Source organism: Grus americana, chromosome 3, assembly GCF_028858705.1.
Source record: "Grus americana isolate bGruAme1 chromosome 3, bGruAme1.mat, whole genome shotgun sequence".
Taxonomy (NCBI): domain Eukaryota; kingdom Metazoa; phylum Chordata; class Aves; order Gruiformes; family Gruidae; genus Grus; species Grus americana.
In genome coordinates, this window is record NC_072854.1 from 60,458,572 (window position 1) to 60,484,914 (window position 26,343).

Sequence of the window (26,343 nt, forward strand, 5' to 3'; positions counted from 1 at the left end):
TACGAGCATGAGGTGGAGATGAGCAGTTCTGTGAGCTCCTCTGCATTAGCCTTATGCACAGACACTTAATAAATAAAAAACTCTAGCAGCATTATCAGCATTTATTCAGCTAGTTGGTCACACGTTCTTTGACATTTTCTTTTCAGTTGGCAATATATTTGAAGCTTTAAAATTTGCACTATTCCTCCTGTTTTGTTTCTCGAAGACACTAATGGTTCCAGACCACAGCATTCGTTGAAACAAACTAACAAACCCCCAAAATAACGAAGTGAGCTAAAAGAACAGCAATGCGGTACATTAGGATTAAGTGTATTGCGTTAGATACTGTGTTTGTTGTCATTGTCCGTGATGTACTCAACCCTATTTGGCAGGTCAGTATGCAGGCTAGAAGGACAGGGAGTGGTTGAGAGGCAAGGATATTGTTATTGATACAATCAAGCACATGTTTGGAAAGTGAAAATGTCAGAAACTCTGCTATGAAACATATCCCTCTGTGATACTAGCAGATGCTTCTATAGCAGGATTTCTCGTTTGCTTTAAATTTATTTATGTGTCTAAATGATCTTAACGATGAAAAATAATAATAATAATGAAAAAAAGGATATCTGTCTATAGATCTTAAAATTCCTGCTAAAAAAGCAAAAGCCCAATGTCTTTGAAGTCTGCTCTAGAGCTTCTTAGGTTGCTTTAGTTGCTCAGGATAGATTTGATTTTATTTTTTTAAATAGTTGCCTCATTAAAAGCTCATTTAGTGAACAATTTTATTGCTGTACCTCTGAGAATCATGACTTGGAACTGCATTTAGTATGTGACTTTATTGTCTTAATGAGTTCCTCCAAAAGAAGAATCAGATATGAGCTTTTCTTAACAGTTTGGCTGAAAAGAGATGAAAAAAAGAGATAGTATCAAGCAGGAGAGAAAAGTTATACTATTGCCTAGAAATGGAAAATGAGACTGGAGGTGGTGGTAGCTTTGTTGTTTCCTTACGAGAGGCAAAAATAGTGCTGTGTGTCTCCTGTGGATGAGGAAGCCTACAAACAACCAAATAAGACCCATTTTCTCCCATGCCAGCTGACCATGAACTAACTGGGTTTGAGTTAGTGCTTGACTAATCTCATTAGAGACATTTGCTCCTTTTTTTTTCAGGATTTCTGAGATCTCAATGGAAGTTGCTGAAGGTGGCAATGTGTCTGGAATGACTCCTCAGGCTCACTTCATTGAGAAATGCGACTGCCCATTGGGTTATTCTGGCTTGTCTTGTGAGGTACAGTACTAACCTGATTTCCAGTGAAAGTCTTTATACCGTCTTTGGTCCATTCATTAGTAAGGTGTGATAAATAGAGTGTGAATTCATTTAACTGGCAATTAAGGATTACATACTACTTGTTCCTGAAAAGTTAAAGATCTGTCAGCTGAATGAAATTCGTCAAATAAAGTATAAAAACTAATTTTAAAACAAAAAAGTTAAAAGAATGTAATAACATAATTGTAGCACCAAGCACCCTAAACAGAGCCATGCAGAATTTTAAAATTCTATTCTGTAAAGGCTTTCCAGATTTTTAAGTTTGCCTTGTTTGACATTTAAATTCCCATATAAAGTTTTAATAGCTGTACAATTGATTGAAATAATTTGCTTTGAAAAAAAGCTAAACAGCATTTCAATTTTGATTTCTTCAGTGTTTGCATTATAATGAATAACTCAGATGACAACATTTAAAAAGAGTCGTAATTTGAAAAGCAAAACTTGAAATAGTGCCTTCTGAACACAGTTGGTCAAAAAGGCAGTTGATAGTTGAGAACCTGTGGACTCCTCACATTGATCTTTCCTCTTGAAACTGTTCCAACAGCATGCCTGTATGGACCAACACTAATAGGATGAACGTTGCCCTTTTTGCTTTTATTTTGCATGCTTGACTACCCAAATTAGCACTGCAAATGCATTAAAAATGTGGACGAGAACCATTCTGTAGCATGTCTGTGCTTCATTAAAACAGCTTCATGGAACATGTTTTCAAAGCTTTAGGAAATATCTACTGTGCATGTTCAAACTGTCAGTATTCTGAATGCTTATAATTTATCCAAGTGGATCTATGAAAAGGGCTGCTGAATTCTGGCAGATAGCTTTCCATTTTACTCCCCCACAATTATTCTTCTTCCAGTGCTGGCATAGGACTCCCATAAGAAGATCTTGCTCAGCCCATACACAAAAGCTTGCCTCCTATCAAAATTCAGTACCCCTTATATAAGTGATGGAGCTGATTGTAAAGAGAAGCAGAAATTCTGGAACATGGTCCAAATAGTATATCTTGCTTTATTCTTAGAAGCAGTCGAATCACTGTGTCTTCAAATAAAATAAACCAGATCTGATACTAATGGAAACTTTTGTCCTGAACCTTTGAAGTTTGGTAAATTTCTAACTCCTTGAACACTGGGAGAAAAGTGTTGGTCAACTAAGTGAGCTTGGTGCTCCTTATACGTGTACTATATTTATTTTTTTGCTTATCTAAATATTTTCATGCTGAAGATTGCATGTTTCAAAAGTGTCCAAGTTTTATAGAAAACCAGCTGACTTGTATGCTTTTGTAAAATGTACCTTATGATAGGTACCAGAGAAGTGGTACTTCGACTGCAGAGTATAAGTTAATATTTTTGACTGTATGTGCTTTTGATGATGAGACTGGCAGTCTTTCTGTGTGCAAAACACCGTATTTTTGGTTTTAAGCAGCACTAGCAATCCCAAATGCCTTTGTTGCAATTGCTAGTTGGAGGTAGCAGTGAACAACACCTCGAGTGTTCCGTAAATCCCTCAGAGATGCGGACTGAGTGGGCTCTTGTGAAACATTCCCCAAAACCAGTGGTGGGAGAACATTTGGAGTGAGTAAATGAAGGGAAAGACACCTTGTTATCTGCGAGAACTCTGCCTCCCTCCGATGTTGTACAGGATTGTGTTACGCAGCAAGTGAGTGTGTTACGCAGGAACAGTGAGTTCAAAGGCAGCATGTGCAAGGAGGCGAATGAAGGCATTTTCTTTGCACTATATTTCAGTACGACCATACACCTGAATGTGTGTAAATACACATATGAGAAATTAATGGGCTCCAGCAGTTGCTCAGTAAAATTACTGTAACAAATTGCATTTTCGAAGGAAAATACATGATAATGTAATTAGAACTTTATTTTAATTCACACCCACCAGGGGCTGGAATAAATGTCTCACTTGCAACCTTCATACTTCGTGCTTAATTGTGCAATCTTCACATGCTCATAACTTAGTTTATTTTTAGTGTGCTCAGTGACGGTTATGGTGTGTTCTGTGAAGGTTTATTTAATTTCAGCAGGAGAAAAAAGTACCTGATACCCAGGCATTTTTTAAGCAAATGCTAACAGGATATATGTATCTATTTCATGATTTATCCTGTAATTGCATTGTGAGGACTATGCGTACAGCAGTTTTTACTAGAAGTGACTTTTATATCCTTTTTTTTCTTTTTCTTTTTTTTTTTTTTTTTTTATTAATCCAGTAATAGGCTGAAAAAGCAGTGGTAAGAGTTTCCCTAATGGCTACTTCTGAAAAACTTCTGAACTAGTAATAAAAATTGTAGTTTGCTTCATCTTTTGTCTGTGTCCCATTTCATCTCAGAAATGCTTAGATCAAAATAGATGAGAAGAATGTCAATAGCATATTATAAAAAACAGTAAGAGACTCGATTTGTTTGAGGTACCATATATTTATACCCCAATCCTAAAGTTACTCAGAATTTGTAAAGCTGTACTTTGTACCACTTTATGTTTGGACAAGGACTCTTCTGGGGATGGAGAGGGAGGAAAAAATTAGTAAATTGTAGTAAGGAAAAAAAATTACTTTCATTTGAGATTATTTATCTAAATTGGAATTTTTCACAAACCATGAAAAAGCTGATAGACTGTTTCTATGCTTCAGGGATCTTAATGTAGTCTAAGTCAAAATAAAAGGGGAAAAGCAGAAGTGAGTTAGATTACTTTCTTTGTGATTCTAAAGAAAATAATTGTGTTTATGCTTTTTCCATAACTTAGACTCCTGGAGTTTTTGCCAATGATTATAAAACTGCCAGAGTGGTGTCATATGAATAGAACCTAGCACGTCAGCTAGTGCTTGACTGAAGAATCTTGCTTTTTATCGCAAAAAGTTACTTACTCTAGATTCTCTTTTGTTTTATTTTGCATCCATTTTATTGCTATGTGAAAAGTGTGCTATTCACATTCTTTCCAAAAAGCAGAAGTTGAGGTCAACATTAGGAATGACCTCATCAGACAGCCTTCATAGGCTCCTGGCACCACTAGGTGCTGGGATTTATATGTGGGACGAGTAACCTTTCTGTACGCACTTACCCCTAATGGTCTGAACCACCAAAATGGTCCTGTTTGTGTTTTTATGCTGCCATAGCTGTGTGCTTTCCGGGAGCTATGTAGACACTTTCATATATTTGCATAATAAGCCTGAAATAAAGATCGAGTGCTTGATTTTGCGTGTGTCAGCTTTGCTAGTAATTTTTGGGTTGCTCTCAGAATTTTATTGCCAAGCTGGGGCAGGGGAGACTTAGTGATAGATAAATTTGATTTGGGGCTAATAGTCCCAAGACATGTAAAACCTTTAATATTTTCAATTCTTTACTTTTATAGTCTTTAAATTATATATCTATAAATAAAGCAGCCATGCAGCCAGTTTTTTGATTATTATCATTCGGCTTTTGGTTATTATCCATCAGGCAGTATGTAGGCAAATATTAGCTTGTCAAACCTGAAAAACTCACCACGGGAGAAGGAAACAGAATCATCATGCTTGCTCTCCACAGTCCCTGCAAAAAATTTATTTCAAAAACAAACCTTATTCTTAAGAAATGAAAGGAATGATGCTTGATGCACAGTGAGAAGAGTGAGGTGTTCTGCATCTGAATGAAAGGTCTCTCAAGCTGTAATAAGAAAAGCCTGGTGCCAGTGGAGTGCTCCAGGGATTTTTCAGCAATGTTTCCAATTAGGGCTGGCTCTTGTTATCTGTAAAGTACTGTATATTGTTTGTAACACAGCTGGAAACCTGTTGGGTTCTTTTCACGACTTGTAAAATCCGGTGATTGGAAAGATGAGCTTGCAATGCCCCCCATACCTAGTCCACTCTGTAATGATCTGTTTTCTTCTGCATCTTGTTTTACTGCAGTCATGCTCTCCAGGCTTTTATAGGCTTCCACCTTCACCTGCGGGAAGGACACCTGCTCAGTCCTTAGGCACCTGTGTTCCATGTCAGTGTCATGGACACGGTACTATGTGTGACCCTGAAACATCAATTTGTCAGGTATTATGCTTCTGAACTTATGCACTAGGTCAATCTTAATGTAAAATTCCTAAGTTGTGTAACTGATCTAAAAAAATAGAGGACAGTATTTTAATCCAATTTTGCTTAAATAGCTTAAATGTCAAAGTTAAAGGGGGGTCAAAAAAGCAAACCATCTACCTTTGAAGTTTTCCATTCTGATTTTCTAGAGTTCAGATTATGCAGTGTTTTAGCAACACTGAATTACTATTTGTGTAAAAAGAAAAATTAAATATCTGCAAACTAAAGAGGCAATGTACCATGTGTCATGCAATAAACACAACACTGCTCTTATAGGTAATAATATGTGTGACCTGATACAGTAAGACTGAATTTTAATTGATTATTTCTCCTGCTTGAATGGCTGGAACAAAAGAGGGCAGGAAGGATGAATGGGATAAGAAATTCTGTAGGATACATCTGGCTAGCTACAGGCCTCCATTCTCTCTCCTTGTAAACCCATATATAATGCAGCAGGCATTTGATATATGCTCAATGCAAGCAATCCCACTGCGAATCATATCAGGGAGAGAGAAATTATGAATCAAAATGAAGCTGGGAACAAGATGTTGTCTGCTTTCTTGTAATTATCAAATATAGCTTTCATTCTGTCTCCTTCCTCTGCAGAACTGTCAGCACAATACTGCTGGTCACCACTGTGAGAGATGCGCGCTGGGATTTTATGGCGTCGTCCAAGGCTCTCCAGATGACTGTCAACCTTGTGCTTGTCCCCTATCCATTTCTAGTAACAAGTAAGCAAACTTATGATGCAAAATTACCTTTCCAGCAACCAAGAACTTTGGTTTGGGCTCTCTATGTCCTTTTTCAGATGGCTACAGGAGAATTGCATCGTGTAAGCCATACTAAAAAGTTTTGTATCTGCTTTTGCTAATTGATCTTCCTTTAAAAGTCGGAAATTGCTCCCTTGCCAATTTGTGTGAATAAATTAATAAGTGCTAGAAAATGCAATAGTCAACAGATAAGGAATGTGTGTTATAAAGGTATTCTCACAAATGAAACTAGAGAAGAACTCAAGTACAATATAGCCACAAGGGAGCTGTAAAAAGTCTTATGCTCATATATTACGTTGGTATAAATGTGTTACAGTGCCTTTCTTGCTCCACTGTGGAATTTATTGATTCCTTATTTAACGTTACATGAGTTTTAGGCAATTTGTGAAAGATAGAATAATTTAAAAGCAATATAGTTATTGCAGCATAAATTTTATTGGTTGCTTTATGCTAATGAGCCTTGCCACGATGTCTCCGCATGTGTTCCCAACAGATGATACTTTAGCACTTGAGATTTGTTTGTTGTTTTGCTGAAAAGCTCTGAATGATATTTGGAATCATACAGTAGTACCACTCTGAAAAGGTTTGTGTTTCGTGATCGTTCTCCTGAAAGGTTGGAAGTGTTCCTTAAAATAATTTTTCTGTGCTTTGTCTGACCTTCAGGATGTTTTAGTGAGCATTTCAGCCAGTATATCTGAGAGGTGGGGTTTTTTCTTCTTCTTGCTTCTTGCTTCTTCCTTTTATCATTTGGGGTGGTCTGAGGTTTATTTTGAAGGAGGGAGTCCCTTTCTCAAACATCAGTAGCCAAACACATCATGGTCTTTCATCCACAGCAAGTGTTTTTATGAAGACTTCTAAGCCTCATAAATACCAAACTGAGAACAAGCAAAACTATTATAAAAGGGGCTTAAAGAAATACCTCGTATCTCAGAAAGTTATAATGTGGTCTTAACTCCAAGTTTTTTCAAGTAGTACCCTTTTTCATTAATGTTTTCTGTTACAACTTGGTGATGTGTTTTACCCACTAGTATCAAGAAAGGACATTCAAGTTGCAAAGAACAAGATCGACCAAGCTTCTCAGCTTTGCACATCAGCAAATATACTGGAAAAAAGCTTTTTCTGTGACTAACATGCAGCAGGAATTGCTGAAAACATCATTCAATCAATTTTTTTTTTTTCTGGGGCTTAAGAATCTTTAGTTGCCCAGAAATACAGGTATCAGATCAGAAAATGAGCAGGAGTCTTTATCTGGGTGGTTATGGCACACAACTACAAGAATTTAGATATATTCTCCACACTATGCTCCAGAAATCACTTCAATACCTTACCCAAAAGCTGATGTAAAACACAGGAGGTGGGTGTTGCTGAAGTGCTCTACGGTTGAGAAATGTGGGGACTGCAGGTAGTGCGTGTGCCCTGGGTGCGCACTCAAATTGCTGAGCTGCCTGAGGAAGGAAGAGCAAGCAAAGTGCCAATCCTCATTGCAGCTGCACGGCCTTTTCTGTCATGCTCACATAAAAGTGATCATGAGGCTTGTTTTGTTCAAAAGCCTTCATAGGAGACAAGTGAATTATACCTAGTCTTAAATTAGTAAATACACTTAATTATGAGATAGTTATCCAATTTCTTAGTGCTAGTGGAGAGAGGAGTCAGATCTGAGCACATCCAGAAACAAAACTGCTTGGGTTTTATAGGGCTTAACTCAGATGTCTCTAAGACGTCATGGACGGGATTTCCACTTCTGTTAGCTGTAGCCATCAACAATTTTGGTATCTGTATAGTAAATGCAGGGACAGACAACTATACATCTCAGCCATGTTAAAACTGAAGGAAACCACCTTTGGAGAGAGAGCGGGGGAGGAGGTGTTTCAAATGAGTGTATATGCCTGTCTGTGCATATCCATTTTCCACTGCTGATAAAGGATGACTGAACAGTTGACTTAGACTACATGCCTAAATTTTAGATGGATAGGCCTAGGTGGGATAGATCCATTCCATAAAGCTACAGAATTAGGTAGAGAATGAAGGTATCACACCTTGGATTTGTGTGTGTTGTGCTGCTTAGTGAAAGCTCTTCAAGATACTATTAAAGAAAAAAAAAATCTACCTGCAGCTATTGTATGGTAGGCAAGTAATCATAATCTGCATGAAATGCAGATTGCTAATGAGCTATCTCATTATCTTATTATGTCATGACTGGCATGATAATGTTTGTGAATGAGTATAGTGCAATTATTTTTATTTATTTATCAAATTTAAAAAAACTACACTAAGGTTTTAAATACTGTTTTTATACTACTGTACAATCAGCAGTCAGCTTCAAACATGATCAGCTCAAAAGAAAAAAAAAAAAGGAGAGAATGAGTTGTTCCTAGGGGTGTGGATCTATTTTTATAGAGTTGAAAATGTGTTGGATAATGAGTTTGTGAGTAATAGATCAATTTGTTTACTTTTTTTTTTTTGCAAAGGTGTAATTTTATATACTCATTCAAGCTCTATCGGTTTAATGCATTATAAGCAAGTTAGAGTAGGATGCTGACTGTACTGTACCAAGAAGGAGCTCTGAGCTCACCTCTGTGCTTTTCAGGCTCTTCTTCCACAAAGAGCTGAGAGTTTTACAGTATTGCACCATTTTAATATTTAGTTCTATTTCTTTTCCCCTTCCTACTCTTTTTGTTTATTTTAACTGTCTGTGCAGGAACTTAATGCACTAATATTCCAGCAACATACTACTTTGCATAGTTCCCATAGGTACACATTGCAGTCACTAGTTATTCATCTATGTCATGGCTTAGTAAAAATAATCTAGTGTCTTCTATGATTAAAATGCGACCCCTGCCTGATCATGCAGAAGGTAGCTTTTAGGGCGTTTTTTTCTCTGTAGGCCAGTCTTTTCTCTTCAGTACGTCCTTGAGAATATCGTCTGATGCAGCCTTTTTGGAACATTCTACATGGCTATGACTTTTATTCTGTTCTCCCTCTTTATGTGTTACCTTTGAGTAAATCTTCCTGACTTATCTCCTTTTATTTAAACTAAGATTAAATCAGACTGGAAAGGCTGGATATTTGTTAGCTCAGTTTCTTATTTTTTTGTTTCACATCCATTCACAAAGTTCTTGATAGAAAGGAGGGATATCCCACTGGTTTTTATAAACAGATAAGAAAATGCTTCCATTTATATTAGGAGTGGAGCTTACCATGGGCCTTTCTGCACAGCTGACTAGAGCAAAATGATGTAATAGAGTGCAAAACGTTTTTTATTTGCTTTTGTTTTAGTTTCAGCCCTTCTTGTGTGGCGGAAGGACCTAGTGATTACCGGTGTACTGCATGCCCACCTGGATATGAAGGCCAGTACTGTGAAAGGTAGGGTGAATGGAAAAAGAAGAAAGAGGGACAATGAAAGGCAGGCAAGACATGAAGGAGAGCAATGTCCTTCAATACTATAAACGTATATTTACCAATGTTTAAATACATGCCTTTGGATAAGTTATTTCCTCTTTATATGTTGTTAAAACTCAACCATCATAGGCATTTTTTTACGTAAACCCACTGTAAATTGATAATCAATGTTATTTATATCACAGATATTGTCCTAGTCTTACTTTCTGATATTTTTTTCCCCCCCTGGGCCTCAGAAGTTAAACTGAAAAATACCCTATTTATCTAAAATTAGATACCATGCTTATAGACTGTCTTGATGCCACTCATACTTTTGTTCTAGCGACTGCTGTGTCCTCATGGGCACTGACCATGAAAGACACTTACATATAAACATATTAATGACCAAATTATAAATTAATAACCTAAACAGCAGCTGTTGTCCCATCCATAGCAATTCTGTGGGATTAAGATGATCAAAATTAGCAAGTGTCTACTATGAGATTTCACTTCTAACACAAAACACAAGTGGCTACTAGGAAAAAAAAGGTCCACAGACAAAACATTGCTAATGTAGAAACTTTTTTATCATGGTATAACAGAAGTTTCACTGAAAACTGTTAGGGATGTGGAATCATTTTTGCATACTCCTTCCATCCAGACTGTTCCATGTCCTGGTTAAAAGTTATTATCAGTTTGTTGGACAGTTTGCAACATTTCTCCCTCTACAAATACATACTGAATCATAAAGCACCAAAGATTTTTTTAATGGTTCATGAATGAATGTTCATATACATTTTTTTTACAGTCTTGCCAAGTAGTCATTATAGTACACTATACATCTCAGTTGGCCAAACCTGGTTTTGTATTTGCAATGTCTAGATGTTCTTCTGGCTACACGGGAAACCCACAAACTCCAGGAGGCTCCTGCCAGGAATGTGAGTGCGATCGATACGGCTCCCTGCCTGTCCCCTGTGACCCCGTCACTGGACAGTGCACTTGCAAGCCTGGATTCACAGGGTGGAAGTGTGTTGGCTGTGAACATCGGCATGCACGTGATGGCATGAAATGCATTTGTACGTATACTAACGTAATTTTAGACAATTTTTGCTTGTGTTTGTCATATTTCAGAAATTCACCCCTGCTTGCGCATCAGTCAGTTGTGTGGGTATCTTTGAAAATAGTTGCCAGTTTTCTTACCAGTTTGGCATTCTGGTCCATTTTTTTCACAAGCCTTGAGACGTTAGGAAAACTCTTTATGTGTTTTAATATGCTCACTGAAAATTGACAACAAAGCTTTGAAGGATTTCTTTTTGTAGTCTGTAGTTTTGCTAAACGTTGTCACTGCTGTTGTGACAATATTTGCTCTTAGTGAATTTTTTAGTGTTGTCCTAAATGTTTAACCAGAAATTGCAACGGTCTATGCCATGAGTCACACAGAAAGTTTTTACAGAGCTTTTCTTGGTCATGTTCGTTCAACAACCACCCGTTGGAATTTAAAAGACATAAGGAATGATAGTACAATATAGCCAGGAACAAAGAACTTCCTTTGTTTAAAACAGAAAACTAATAGCCTTAAAACACCAAGGTATCTTTGCCCTATCTTCAGTTTTGATATCTACCAAATGTCTTGTCTTTTATTATTTGGAATTTTTTTTTCCATGAAATTGGATAGTGTTCGTTTTGAGCCCACAATCTCATTTCCCGTGATATTGTATGCTTATGTCTTATCAAAAAAATTCAGGTAGTAAAACCTTTCCAGAACACTTAGTAAATCCTGACTGAAATAAGGCATTTTCCTCTCCTCCATCTCCCCCGGCTGAGTAGGAAATAATTTTATTGTGACTTTTTTTTTTCCCCTCGAGGCCATCATTGTTCATTTCAAAGTAGAATACAAATAGGGATGCAGTAAGTCCACAGCATATAATATTTTTTAATCTGTGCATCTTGGAGTATATTGGCAAGGCAAAATTAACTGATTTTAATGTTTTACCTGATTTTTATGTTATAGAACTTTAATTGGAGCTTTTTCATTTTCAGGTTTGTGGGGTTTTTTTGTCTGTGTGGGGATGTGTAACATCAAAGCAAGTAGATAAATACAAAAAAAGGCTCTCTTTTTTTCCACAGAATGCATTCAATCTTTACCTCAATACCCAGAGCTGTACAGCTGTCTAATATTAAAATCAGTTAGTACAGCTCAAACAAATTGCAAACATTTTAAAAGCAAATTGAAAAAATAAAGAAACTGAAGAAGTGCTAAAAATGGCTGAAGGTATCATATTAGTCAAGAATGAAGCGTGTGGCTTCTCTGAGTAGTCAGAGGCACATAGGGTTGGGGACTGCACAGTGCAGAACATTGTTTCACTCAACTTAATAGTGATCAGCTCTCAGAGAGTGATCAGGACTTAGCAGAACTAAGCTTCTAAATGTGCCTCTTGAGTTCAGTGCTTTTGCATTAGTTCTGATTCCCAGGTACAAGTCGTCTTTGAAAATGAGTAGAGAGATTACTGGGAATGTAAGCATAAATAATTCTCTTTCTATATTATTAATAATATGGCATTGGTTCATTGATTAAAAGCTTAGTGTACTTAAGGGAAATAAAGTTCTAATGGCCTGCAGTGTGATGTAGTTTAGGACTTAATTCTGAACTATCGTATATCTTAAGCTCTATTTTAAACTACAGCAAAATGAATGCAAATAGAGTAACTACCTACTTTGCTGAAATAACTGTCCTTTGGATTCCATTTTGTGGCCTACGTGTCAAGGAGAATTGTAATCATGAGTTACGTCCATAAGTGCTACAGCTACAAAATTTTAAAATAAGGACTGTGTTTTCCAGAGTGGCATTTAAACAAAAATTACTTAATTTTTCAACATCCTCAATGTCTGCTACGTTATTTCCAGTACTAGCCGACGTTTTCTATCTCAGGCACCACTTAGTATGGTTTTTCACTGGTCATTTACCTTATCAGTATTCAGAAAAGTCTTTTGGATATCTAGGGTGGCAGAGTTTCTTTGTACAAAACAGCTTAAGTACAAGTTTTCATTTGTAATGGTTTTCTAATTTGTTAATCAGACTATTCCGTTGTGTGGAAAATAAGGTTAAAAATCCTCACTATGAATGGGAAAAGCTATGTGCAGGCAAATAAAATTTTCTAACTTTTTTGCTTTGAAAGATGTGGCTCACTATAATCTCTGGTTTAACTGCAACACATTCATGTGCTGGTGTTAAAATGAATCTACACTACCTGTAGCGGCATTTTTACTTCAACTAGATAATAAGTTTTCACCATAAAAACAGTCCTTTGCATGCGCATATGGACATTTCATGCCGTTACTAGAAGTGAGGAATGAAATTAAAAGATTTCTTTCCTTTAGTCCTAAAAATAGGAACCACCTATAGGAACAGATGTGAGATGCTTTAAATCTCCCGTCTCAGGAGCTAGTCTGTTACTATTGACACCACATCAACAACAACCATGTCATAAATTGCAAAAACTGCAATTAAATATTTCCATAGACACTTTATACCTATTTGCTCTCACTACATGATTTTCCCTTTGTTTAAAGGTTCCTCAACTCCCATATTACTCCAAACCCACCTTTGCTGAAGCAGAGCAATACCCCTGACATGGTAGAAAACCAGCCTGATCAATAAACCCTTTACCTTCATAGCCTGTGGTGGACGCGGGGGCTGTGGCAGGCAGAGGGGGGGTGGCAAGTGCAGACTCGGTGGGACTTTGCCTGTGGTTAACGCTGCCTGGTATGTCACAGGCTTCAGAGTACAGCTCTTTTCTTCTGATAGGGATTCATTGCTGCAGCACCGCATGTGCTTTAATGGTCATTGTGCTGTCAAAGAACTATTAGGAACAGCTTTTGGGGAAACCCTGAAGCTTTCCTTCCTTACCCCCAGAACATTTATCTGTTCCAATCTGAGTTTAATGCAGCTGAGAATTTGGTCCTGTATACAATATATTTTTACTTTTGTGTGTCAGCCACTTCCAAAATACTCATTAAATTGCTTTCTGACTAGCTTCAGTTGTAACAAAACCTGAATAGTAATAATAATAGTGATTAAGTACTCTTAATGTACAGAAAATTAGTGCCATATACAGAATCCTGTTTGCATTTAATATTTCAAATGAGCTGTATGCATGTACCTACTTTTGCTTATTTGCAAAGTTGCATTTCAAATACTGCAATTGCATAGTTCCTGTCGGAAATGTGAAGAACCCCTAGTTAGGTGGTAAAATGGTCTCACTTAAAGAAAACACATGCAAATACAATCACTTGTGTTTGAAAAAATGTAGTTGTAAGTAATATAGAACATAGTGTGATTAAGCTGTCCAATGTTCATATGTCATAGTTAATATTTAGGAAAGTGAAAACTGATTTTGAATATTTAGCAAAAAATAACCATCTGAATAATGAATTTTTGGCAAATTATATAAAAGGTCACCATGCAGTATGACATGAAAGCTAAATGCATATTTAAACCAAATTAGAAAGATGGTTTAGCCACTATATTGTAGTGTATTTTATGTTTAAATATAACATTTGTATTTTAACATATCCCTTATCATAAGTATTCTAAAGATTTTAGAGTGAAAATTTGCAGTGAAAAGACAGAAAAAAATCTGGAGGAGCATACATGTTCATTAAAGTGATCTATTTCTGATATAGCTGAAAATCTGTTTTACCAGGTTCTTACTGTTTTTTTCATAACATGTCATTTTTCAGTTACTTAGTGCGTGCCACTTTTCAGTGCTGTGTTATAACAGTTATATTTTAGAAAGCTACAGGTAGAACGGAAAGAGAATATATTTTTAAAAACCACTGTACAAAGGGGAAAAATTTGTTTACTGCTAAATAACAATAGAAAGATAATTACAGGTGAATGTCATAGGCAGAATTCACTTCCCATTATATTCTTAGAACAGAACAATGTTGTTTTCTCTAGGATGCCATTAGAGAATGGAAAATTATATCCAAAAGGTAGATTTTTTTTTTATACGTAATACAAGAGTCTGAATGATCTACTACACATCATAAAAATTCTAAATTTTTTGCATTAGTACAGTTAATAACTGGATTATTTCCCCAGCTAAAGTGACCATCTAGATTGTCATGTACAGATACTCATAATACTCTGCTTATGAAGGGTTCCTTGTAATTTTTGGTCTCAAGTAATCCACTTCTTAGGCTCACTTTCCCTTCTCTTTTGAAACGGTCAGTAGCCAGTAAAATAATTAGTGATGATTGTGAACTAATTTTAATAATGCTGCCATCAACCTTGTACACGGTCATATGACAAAAGTTCTCCCAAATCTTCTCTAGCGCTTACAGATTTTTATTTTTAACTACAAATGAATTGTACTCTAGATGATTGATGCCCCCTTATGCATCACTCATTTTTACTGTAACAAATATATCTCAGTTTCTTCTGCTGAGAGCTGTCAACTGGCCATTGCTGACTGGCCTATAATCACTACAGTATTGAAGACGTATATTTTCTGTTTTCTTAGTTAAACCCCACCGTTCCAATGCAGAACATGGCTGAGTTGTACGATGAACAGGAGCAGCCTTTCCTCAGTTCACCTGTACCCAGCATGCTGAGGCAGACTGAGATCCTTAGTATTTGCTTGATTCATATTTTACGCATACATACGAGAAATATGTAAGCAAGCCAAAGCATGTATTGGTCCCTCCTCATCCTTCCCAAAGAGCTTTGACTGTAGCAAGCTGAAGTGGAAAGGAGCTAAAAGCCTTTGGGATCAAACCTGTAGCAATCGTGCGTTTTCTTAGATTAGTAATTCTGCTGTGCATTTTTTTGTTTACCTTGTGACATTCCACTTTAACTGTAGAGTTTGCAGTACATAAAATGAAGAACTTTAGAGTGCAATGTTGGTACAGTGACTGTACTTGCTACTGTGCAGTGTTTATGGAAAGAAATGATCCTAATGAGAACTTCAAGGCTTTATTCTTAAGCATATAGCAAGTCAGAACTCACCTTCTGAATGTTTTCAGGGCACCAGTCATAACTACAATGGGGTCTTCAAAAAAATTTGGCTTCAGTATTTTGAGCTGTGTTACAACACAAACTGCAAAGCCTTTTCTCATATGTATGCTCCTGTCACAAATGTTCCTTGGGGTCAAGCAAAAACCTAAACGTAAAGCAGTCAGTGTGGTTCTGCAGTACGAGATTAGCAGGGAACAGGCAGCAATCATGACATAGAGAGATCAAACAGATATTTCATTGCTAGAAATTTTTATTTAACTCAATCTTGTGAAAAAAAATGGACCTTCAGCCGTGCTGCAGTCAACAAACTTACATCTTTATGAATTTAAATATTCAATATTGGTAGAATGAGAAAATTATATAATCAGATTCTTTTAATACCGGGTTTTGTACACTTAAATATTGTACTCTAAGTAGACTGGTGCTTACGCAGTCCTTAATTCAGCGGGAGCTGGGAGCTTCTTGTCACCAGTCTCCACACAGTGAGCTGAAAAGAAAGATACTGTGTGTAACACCAGATCTGTGAAACCTTGGTCTAGCTTCTGCTATGATCTGAGTTTAACAGAAGTTGTGAGCCATTACGGCACAGCCGTAAGAATTAAACTTACCTCTGTGCTGGACAACTGCCGATCCCTGATCTGGATCTGAATTTTCCCAGATTTTGGAGACATGTTGATCATGCAAACTCCCTGAAACCAGCAGCAAAGGCAAGGAAGCTAAACCTTTCAGCTCTCTACTGGCGTTCTGTTTTGCAGGGCAGAAGAGCGCTTGTTTATTATTTGGTGTAAAACCAGTGCCACAAAGTGAAAAATGGGGTAACAGCCAACAGATTTATGAGCCTAACAATAGTTCAACACTTTATTGTGAAGCAACAGGAAACTAATACTGAAGAGTGACTGACTCTTCAGGATACCGCCTCATTTCAGAGATTGTATGGTGCCCTTAGACCAAAAATTACCTAGTCATAACACAGTCTTCTGAATCTTAACAGCAATTAATATATTAAAGCAAATTTGTGTTAGGTAATCACTCAAGTGGAGGAACACACTGTGGCTCAGTCATGTAATTCCTTGATTGTACATTATCTTCTCTTTGTAAAATGGAATAAGAGGTTAGATGTCCAAAACTTATAGTGTCTTTTGTTACTTGAGCAATTATTTTTTAAAAAAAAATTTCTTTGGCACGCACACTTTGGAGATGCCTCTCCCAAAGAGGTAAGTCAAAATCCTTACAGGACTTACTGTGCATGGGAAAGTGTGGTGAAAATGGAAAATGCAGTAATTTGCATTAATTGCTTGCTGGACTATTGTAATATTGACTGCATGATTTGCCTCTTACATGCTTGCACTGCTGTAATGATCTGAATTTAGTGCTACATTTCTTAATATTAGACACAAATTTATCCTGACAGTTTTATAGATAGACACAGAAGTATTTAGTCTTGCAAAATATAATCATGCTCTTGAAATATTTCCTGTAGCTACAGTACATTTCAGGCAGCATATTGGAGTAGCTTAGTCCTGTCTCATCTACTCAACTATGGTCCTCACTTGATGTAGTTCCTGTTTTCAACCTGATTATTGTGCAAGAGGTGTTAATTTATACTGAATGCTCACTTATCAGTTGTTTACTCGTTGAGAATACATCATCTCTTCATAAGCTGTTCATCATTTTCTTATTGGTGTGAACTGATTTTGTCTTTAACACATAGCAAATTTTTAGCATTTTATTACCAACCACTCTGACAATTTTGAGGGTGAATAGATTTAGTTTGTTTCATAAGTGAAATGATGCATCAGAGAAAAAAAACCGAAACAACAAACAACAAAGAACAACTCTTTTCGGGTCCAAGATCACTTACTTGCATCCTGCAAAATGATTATCAGGTCTGCTTAGCTTCTTGACCAGCTACAGAAGAGGTGTTTGTTATAAAAAACATTCAGTTGGCTGTAAAACTTACTTTTCCTTTAATTCTCTCAGACTTCTAAAAGCAAGCACATAGATGACAAGAGCTGGGATGGTAATAAGCTGTTGGGTTTTTTGGGTTTTTTTAATTTCACATAGAAACATAAATCAGAATGTATTATGCCCATAGTTAGCAACCACAGAGAAGTTCCAGTGCAGTTCAGCTTATGTAACAAAATACTGTGAAATAGGAGGAAGAAGTCTGCATATGGAAGCAATGAAAATGCAAAAGGAAATCTTAAAATAACAGTATCTGGCTTTCTGCACCCACTGCACTAATCCAGCATCTGTCTCGTCTGCTTTTCAATCATTGCATGAGTTTCATGGTGTATTAAACTAGTATTCATTATTCTTTTCTCTGTATTTGACTCAACTCCTTGCTATATTGAACAGCCAACTTACAGAAGAAGAACAACATTTAGATAACTTAAAACTTTAAAGACCAGCAAAGATTTAAGCTATATGAAGAATAGATTTCAGGGAAGAAAAAGTAATTCTCTGTTGAAAATTACTTCTCTTTTTTTTACAGAAACATGCATGTTGTTTAGTGGGTTTTTAGTCATTGAGCTGCCTAGGAGAGTTGCTGAAATAAATAATGACATAGTTGTAAAATTTTAGGTACAACCCTCCATGTCTCTGAACCTCACCAGTGAATTCATTGTTTCAAGGTTTGTTCCACCTCCTGAGAAGCTGTTTATGTTTGCCAGTCCTGTGTAGCGTCTTTATGCAGGGAAACAGAAAGGCATTCCTGTTCTAAAGGATGAAGAATTTTCCTGCCTGCAGCATAAATGATAGAAACTTTAAGGTTATGAGAATTTCTTGTGATAGTTAATAGAAAGCAAGGAGGGGGAAAATGCAAACTCCTTTCAGTATGTGCAGCACACACCACTATTTTTCATGCTAAATAGTATATGCAAGAAAGGAAGCATACATGAAAAACATGAAAAGCTGGTTAATGAAAGGAGGTAGGAAAAAGCATTTCTTAAAAGAAAACTATCAATATTTTTACCTGGACTCTTTCTACTGTCTGCATTACAAGTTTAGCATGCTTGGCCATGCTGTTATATGACTATAAAGTATGTAAATTGTAAGATTTCTTTAGGGTTTTTTTACATGCAAATCCACAACCATACTATACTTCTTAAAGTGCTCCTTAGATTTTCCAAATTACTTGTCCACTTTTCTCAAAATTCATCTAAATTGCTTGTCTAATTTAGGATTTTATATTGGCTAGTTCATAATGGACAACGTTAATTGTTTTCTCTTTTTGCGAGGTAAGCCTTCCAATTTTGCTCTGCATGTTTTATATTAAACTGTCCCATTACAAAGTCCTAAGCAATAAGGTCTTCCCTGTTCCCTAGTTGTTCCCATTTTTTCTCATACTATGCTTTTGGGATAAATTATCTGAAATCAGTGTTACCTCTCACAGAATTGTATGTGTGCTGTAAAATTTCTACCTCAAAGATGTGTCTTAAACACTTAGCAGGAACAAATGAGCTTTGTTGTTCTTCCCCCGCAGCTTGTGATGATGAATGCACAGGACTCCTTCTCAGTGACCTGGATCGGCTAAACCAGATGATCCTGAGTGTTAACCTTAGTGGTCCACTGCCTGCTCCATATAAAATGTTGCATGGTTTTGAGAACATGACACAGGAATTAAAGGTATGTTCACAGTATTCACATACATAAATACCAGGGCTTCAGTACAACTGTACTTGAATGTGTTCAAACATACAGCCATCAGTAGGATCAGGCAAGAAGAAAAATTCAAAATTTAATTACTTCAAACTTGCTTTGGTGGATAAATAGTTATTACAGCTATTTATTTTTACTTATTTTAATAAATAAATATTGCAGCACTAATTTGTGTACTTATATGCAAGGGATTATTCTGCAGACATAGAAAAAGTGACGTTGCATACAAATAAAATGGTGTTCTTGCTGGTGGTCCATAGAGCAGTTATGTATTTTATATACTGTATGTTCCCTACCGTACTTATAGGTTCTCCACTAAACTATGTAAAGCTGTCAAGATTCCTGAGAAAAGTATGTTGGATGGATGTGACAGAAGAGTCAATGACAAAAGGGAGTTGCATACTGTAATGAAAAGGAAATTTTTGATGCTTCTTTTCTACAATATTTGGAAGCACTGAGATCCATTAAATACAGATTTTTCACTCTCCCTCCTCTATTCCCCAACAGCATTTGCTTTCACCTCAGCGAGCACCAGAGAGACTTCTTCAGCTAGCACAAGGAAATCTGGATACCCTGGTGACAGAAATGGATGAACTACTGACAAGAGTAAGTCTATGATCACGTTGGGGTCTATGAGTTTGGTTAAGGCTGCATAATGACAGAAATCTTCTGAATATGAATTAAACATGAATGAATAGATGAATTATAAGATGCTTCTCAGTCTCAGTGTTTGAAATGGCAGCAAGTCCTCTAACAACCTCTTTTTGTGGGCCAATACATTGAGATATATTTTCTGCAAAACTTTGTAATAATGTAAGAAAACTTTATAATGCTCATACGGAGCACCCAAGAATGAACTTATTTGGAAAAGCTGACACTAAAGGAAAGAGAGTTCTTGATATAGCATTTACAGGCTTTCCCATGACTTCAGCTACAGGTTTAGTTACAAACCTAATGGCAACAAAACCATAGGATTACCACAATTTCTCACATGTCTGGAGTTTTTCTTTGACTGGCTGAGGCTTTTGAAAACTGAACTGCCTGATTTCCTTCCTTTTCTTCTGAACATGAGTACTGTCTCCGGTAAGGCTATGTGTGTTCTGCATCAGCAACATCATCTCATCATATTCCCTTCCAAATCTCTTGACTCTGACTGTCTCAAGATAGTTCTCAGCCTGTTTCTCTTTTAAGATTGCCTGTTGCAATACAAGTAGCCTGGCTTAGCTCAGTGTTATTTAATGCCCAACCAGCTCAAGCACATCATACTAAAAGTTTTGCCGTTTTGCAGTTTCATTTTCCATTTTGGGTTATATGTTATGTTGGCATGATTCTCCAGGAGCTGTAGAGCAAATGGTAGCCTAGCCTGATTCCCTTATTTTAAATAAATTTTATACCAAGTCAATGGAAGTCCTGGTTTAACAAATAACAAGTTCTCATTAAGAGTAAATGAATGAAGTAATTGAAATGGGGACGATATTTAAAGTGAGAATTCAAATATATGCACAAGGTGTGTGAGTTTATTTAAATATATGTGTTCTGTATTTCATTTATGAGGGTAGTGAGAGTCTTCTGGATTTCAATCGATATGCTATTTACTCTTTTTATTAGGAAAGTTTTATTTCAATATAGACTTTATTTTGGTGAGTAAAAGACATTGTCTAAGAAAATAATATAAATTGTGCCACCTAGTGGAGAAAAAAATAGGGAAATGGATCAGCTACAATAAAAATACAGCTGTCCAAAATATATTAATATGAAGGACTAGCAAAAATTATGTTCATTCAAACAGTCAAATAAGAAAGACATGGATTACTTTACTGATGAATATACACCTGAGAGAATTTACCTAAACTCCATACAGTTTTAGCATCTGTGGTGGGTTGACCCTGGCTGGAGGCCAGGTGCCCACCAAAGCGGCACTATCACTCCCCTCCTCAGCTGGACAGGGGAGACAAAATATAATGAAAGGCTCGTGGGTTGAGATAAGAACAGGGAGAGATTGTTCACCAGTTACCATCACAGGCAAAGTAGACTCGACTTTAGGAAAAATGAATTCAATTTATTGCCAATCAAATCAGAGTAGGATAATGAGAAATAAACCCAAATTTTAAAAACACCTCCCCCCACCCCTCCTTTCTTCTCGGGCTTAAATTCACTCTTGATTTCTCTACCTCCTCTCCCCCAGCGGCACAGGGGGACAGGGAATGGGGGTTACGGTCAGTTCATCACACGCCGTCTCTGCCCCTCCTTCCTCCTCAGGGGGAGGACTCCTCACACTCTTCCCCTGCTCCAGCGTGGGGTCCCTCTTACGGGAGACAGCCCTCCACCAACTTCTTCAACATCAGTCCTTCCCACGGGCTGCAGTTCTTCAGGAACTGCTCCAGCGTGGGTGCCTTCCACGGGGTGCAGACCTTCAGGAGCAGACTGCTCCAGCGTGGGTCCCCCACGGGGTCACAAGTCCTGCCAGCAAACCTGCTCCAGCCTGGGCTTCTCTCTCCATGGGGCCACAGGTCCTGCCAGGAGTCTGCTCCAGCATGGGCCACAACCTCCTTCAGATGCCTCCACCTGCTCCGGCGTGGGGTCCTCCACAGACTGCAGGTGGAATGTCTGCTCCACCATCAACCTCCATGGGCTGCAGGGGGACAGCCTGCCTCACCATGGTCTTCTCCAGGGGCTGCAGGGGAATCTATGCTCTGGCACCTGGAGCACCTCCTCCCCCTCCTTCTGCACTGACCTTGGGGTCTGCAGAGTTTTTTTCTCTCATATATTCTCACTTCTTTCCCTTCTGGCTGCTGCTGGTGTAGCAGTTTTTTGGTTCCTTCCCTCCCCTTCTTAACTATGTCGCTGTCGCTGATGGGATCAGCCTTGGCCAGGGGTGGGTCCATCTTGGAGCCGGCTGGCATTGGCTCTATCAGACACAGATGAAGCTTCTAGCGGCTTCTCACAGAAGCCACCCCTGTAGACCCCCACTACCAAAACCTTGCCACACAAATGCAATACAGCATCCTGTCTTAAAATTGTTCATGGCTTACAGAACTAAAATTCTCAGTGAAAGTGGTTTATTTGTGTGGATTATATACAATTTTGAAAAAAATTATGAAATCACGGGCAGTGGGTAAGAAAGCATCTGTAGTGTGTTTGCGTGCGTATGTATGTATGTATGTGTCTATATACCCACACACATATGCACACATGCTCGTTTTTTCACTTGTTTGATCTTTTATTTTTCTACCAGAAATAACTATGGTCGTTTTAAGTCTACGTGGATTTTTAGCTCATGACAGCCCTATAAGCAAGGAATATTATATTTCTTGTATTAAGATTTCTCAATCTTAAGGCTAAAAGACATTTGTTTTTTCCTTTGCATAGTTGCTCTTTTTAGTATCCTTTTCCAATTGTCCACCACCACCACCAAAAATTAAATAAATTTTAATCCTCCATGGAGATGACCTTAAATAATGTTGCAAATTCTGACCTTCTTTAGAGTAGCCTTGGAAGGAAAAATATTGAAGGTCTGATCTTAGGGGATTTATTGTGGTGACCAGATTACCACCACTTCCCTTTCTGCAGTTTTCTATTGTTGCAATGAGTAAGTAGCCTTACGATTTCCAGTTATTCTTACAGAGAGTTGTTAGCTGGATATCAGTTGTTTTTTTCAATACGGGAACTGGCAACTGGTGGCAAGTCCTACCCTTCTCTTTCTATGTTTGTAAATAGGAGTAATGTCCCAAAAAGAAGAGTCCTGATACAGTGTGTTCATGTCTCATTTCCAAATGAAGATATAGCTGACAACCATGTAATGGCTAACACTGGGAGCATATGGTACAAACCATAGGTAACAAAGTTTTTCCCCGTATCTGATTTGCAGGCTCACTACATTTTCAAAGCAAAACCAGTAGCTATGAAGAAAAAGGTTGATGAGAATTGGTGAGGAGTCTATTTCCTTGAATAAAAACCTCTATCCATTTTAAGATAAAATGTGGAAGACAATGTTATTTAGTCACTACAAAACTTTTGAGATTTTTGCTTCCTTGTGGTCTCTTTTCAACTAGTTATCTCTTACATCAGTGCAGCTCTCCTTTTTCTTTTTTAACATCATATTCTTTTCTTCATTCACTCTACCATACAGAAGATCCTTATGTCTTTCTCACACTAGTTCTTAAATGTTTGCATGCACGTTCCCACATCTACCACCAGAGGCAAACCTCGGACTCTTCACTTCCTTTCAGCTCACTACTTTTAGTCAAAACCCCCTGTTCCCTTTCAGTTAGGTACCTTCAGAGCCGTCAAGACAGACAGGGATCAGAATCACTCCTCTTGATTGAAATGCTTGTTTTGACTTTGTAAACTTTTTCATTTCTCCCATACCACTGAATTTCTCAAGCTCAAAATTTTCTGGAAGTAGTAGCAGAGACAACTTAGTCTGCAATAATTGGAAGCATTTGGAGGGACAGCCAAGAACTTCCATCTGTACAGTGAGGTCTGTGTTTACTCCTTCTTCTGTCATCTGCCACCACTAGCTGGAGAAATTGCTGTAGGGCTCCCCTCCAGATGCCATCCAGAGGAGCTTTTTTATGGTTTGATTAAGACCTCAAACCAAACACACAAACAAAAAACCAAAAATGTGTGTGTATTTGCTAATACTTGCTAATAGTCTAAGTTACTAAGTGGTTAATAGTCTTCAGATTGGAACAAGGCCTTCCATGAAACCTTCATCACTAAGTACAAACTGTGAACATCACCAAAGCAGGTCACTGATCTCAGATACTTTCTTTACTAGATTTCCATGGTAGGGATCTCCTTCATGCCAAAACTTCTTGAAGATTCATTCCAAATGCTTGCTCTGGCTCCAGTCTGACTGACCCCTATGGTTGTCCCAGAAACATTTTGTTGTGCCTGTTTAAACCTTTAGGAGATGCTGAAGACTGACCTTATAGAATGGTGACCTATAGTAAACTGAATATATAGAAATTGAGTAGGACTTTATTAAAAAATGGAAACATTTAATTAGCCATGGAATGGCTAGGTACAGTGTGAAGGATTTTTGCCTTTTAATTTGGTTTATGGAGTTCAATCTAGACCAGATAATGAAGCAAAAGGTTATTTTTCAGCAAAGCAAGTTATGGCAAAATACAGAAAGTGGAGCTGAATGGGATTTAAGTACTAAAAGAACTGTCACTGAGAGGAGATGAAAGCTGTTCAATGACAGATTAATGTGCACAAAAATGTAGTACATGTCATTCAGTCATAAATGTTGAGAGGTTAAAGTGGCCAATTGGAATTAACATGAATGTGGAAAAAGTAATCAAAACTAAGAAAAGTATGTGTAAGTTATAAAACACCATTTGTAGTAAAGGACTTAGAAATATTATAGAATATAATAAAAGTGAATGTGAAAATTCCAAGCAAATAAAACCCAAAGAATAAAAGGCTGATTGTGGATGATTTGACAATAAATAATAAAGTAGTTCTCAATTACATGAAGAATGAAATGACATCAGAAATGCCAAGCTGGTTAGAGCAGTGGTCCATCAAGACCATTCTCTATTTTTGCCTTTTTATTATCCTGATTGCCTCTTACAGCTCACTGTGACAATAATTTAGTTCTGTATCCAGGCAGGTAAAGGAGTTTTGTAAATGTAGTGGGTTGACCCTGGCTAGAGGCCAGGTGCCCACCAGAGCCGCTCTCTCACTCCCCTTATTCACTAAACAGGGGAGAAAAGGCATAACAAAATGCTTGTAGGTCGAGATAAGGACAGGGAGAGATCACTCACTAATTATCGTCACGAGCAAAACAGACTGAACTTAGAGAGGGTATTCATCTAATTTATTACTAGGCAAAACAGAGTAGAGGAATGAGAAAATAAAATCAACTCTTAAAACACTTCCCCCCACCCCTCCCATCTTCCCAGGCTCAACTTCACTCCCGGCTTCAACCTTCCCCCCCTCAGCGGCACAGGGGGACGGGGAATGGGGGTTACAGTCAGTTCATCTCACGGTGTTTCTGCCGCTTCTTCATCCTCAGGGGGAGGACTCCTCTCATCGTTCCCCTGCTCCAGCATGGAGTCCCTCTCACGGGGTGCAGACCTTCAGGAGCAGACTGCTCCAGCGTGGGGTCCCCCACGGGGTCACAAGTCCTGCCAGCAAACCTGCCCTGGCGTGGGCTCCCCTCTTCATGGGTCCACCGGTCCGGCCAGGAACTTGCTCCAGCGTGGGCTTCCCACGGGCCGCAGCCTCCTTCAGGTGCCTCCACCTGCTCTGGCGTGGGGTCCTCCATGGGCTGCAGGTGGAATCTCTACACCCCCTCATCCTTCCTCCATGGGCTGCAGGGGGACAGCCTGCTTCACCATGGCCTTCACCACGGGCTGCAGGGGGATCTCTGCTCCGGCGCCTGGAGCTCCTCCTCCCCCTCCATCTGCACTGACCTTGGTGTCTGCAGAGTTTCTTACATCTTCCCACTCCTCTCTCCAGCTGCAAAAGCTCTCTCTCTCTAAGTGTTTTTCTTCTTCTTAAATATGTTATCACAGAGGCGCTGATTGGCTTGGCCTTGGCCAGCGGCGGGCCTGTCTTAGAGCCGGCTGGCATTGGCTCTGTCAGACACAGGCGGAGCTTCTAGCAGCTTCTCACAGAAGCCACCCCTGTAGCCCCCCCGCCACCAAAACCCTGCCACGCAAACCCAACACAGTAAATCATAGAGGAAGCAACCAGTAGCATGACTAAAGCTGTATAAATGTGAAAAGCCGTGTTGTTCTACTGATATAGGGATGAAGCAAAACCAACTCCCCCCAGTCAGTAGGGGTTCTTAATTCTTCCTGTATAATTCTATTTACCTGAACCATTTTCAGATGAATTACTTTTAGAGTAACTACTCTGAAGTAGACCAAAACTGTAAGTGGTATGATAAATCCAGGGATTTCATTTCAGAAACCCAGCTGTCCTGATGTATCTTGAAGACTTCCATCTAGAAGCTAATCAGGCAAAAATAAATGTGTTAAAGTGATACTATTTCTCTTTGACTATTATTGAAATGTGTGAAGGTTTTTTGTGACTGAGAAAACAGTTTGTACAGCTCAAGTCAGAGAAAACTCAAGCTCATTTGGAATTATTGACCTTCTATCCATTTCCCAGAGACTGGAAAGATCATAATGCCC

At 38.1% G+C, this 26,343-nt stretch overlaps 1 protein-coding gene across 7 annotated transcripts in view; it reads left to right on the forward strand.

The window, feature by feature from the left end:
• Positions 1–26,343, forward strand: part of LAMA2 (laminin subunit alpha 2) — a 379,531-nt gene that overhangs the window by 263,106 nt on the left and 90,082 nt on the right. For 6 of the 7 annotated variants that reach the window (XM_054819583.1, XM_054819586.1, XM_054819585.1 and 3 more), the window contains 7 exons: positions 1,147–1,264; positions 5,192–5,326; positions 5,972–6,096; positions 9,412–9,498; positions 10,396–10,589; positions 19,017–19,159; positions 19,700–19,798. In XM_054819583.1, coding sequence (XP_054675558.1) covers positions 1,147–1,264; positions 5,192–5,326; positions 5,972–6,096; positions 9,412–9,498; positions 10,396–10,589; positions 19,017–19,159; positions 19,700–19,798 — 901 coding nt within the window. The remainder of the gene's footprint in view (positions 1–1,146; positions 1,265–5,191; positions 5,327–5,971; positions 6,097–9,411; positions 9,499–10,395; positions 10,590–19,016; positions 19,160–19,699; positions 19,799–26,343) is intronic. The other variant, XM_054819587.1, reaches the window with a different exon arrangement.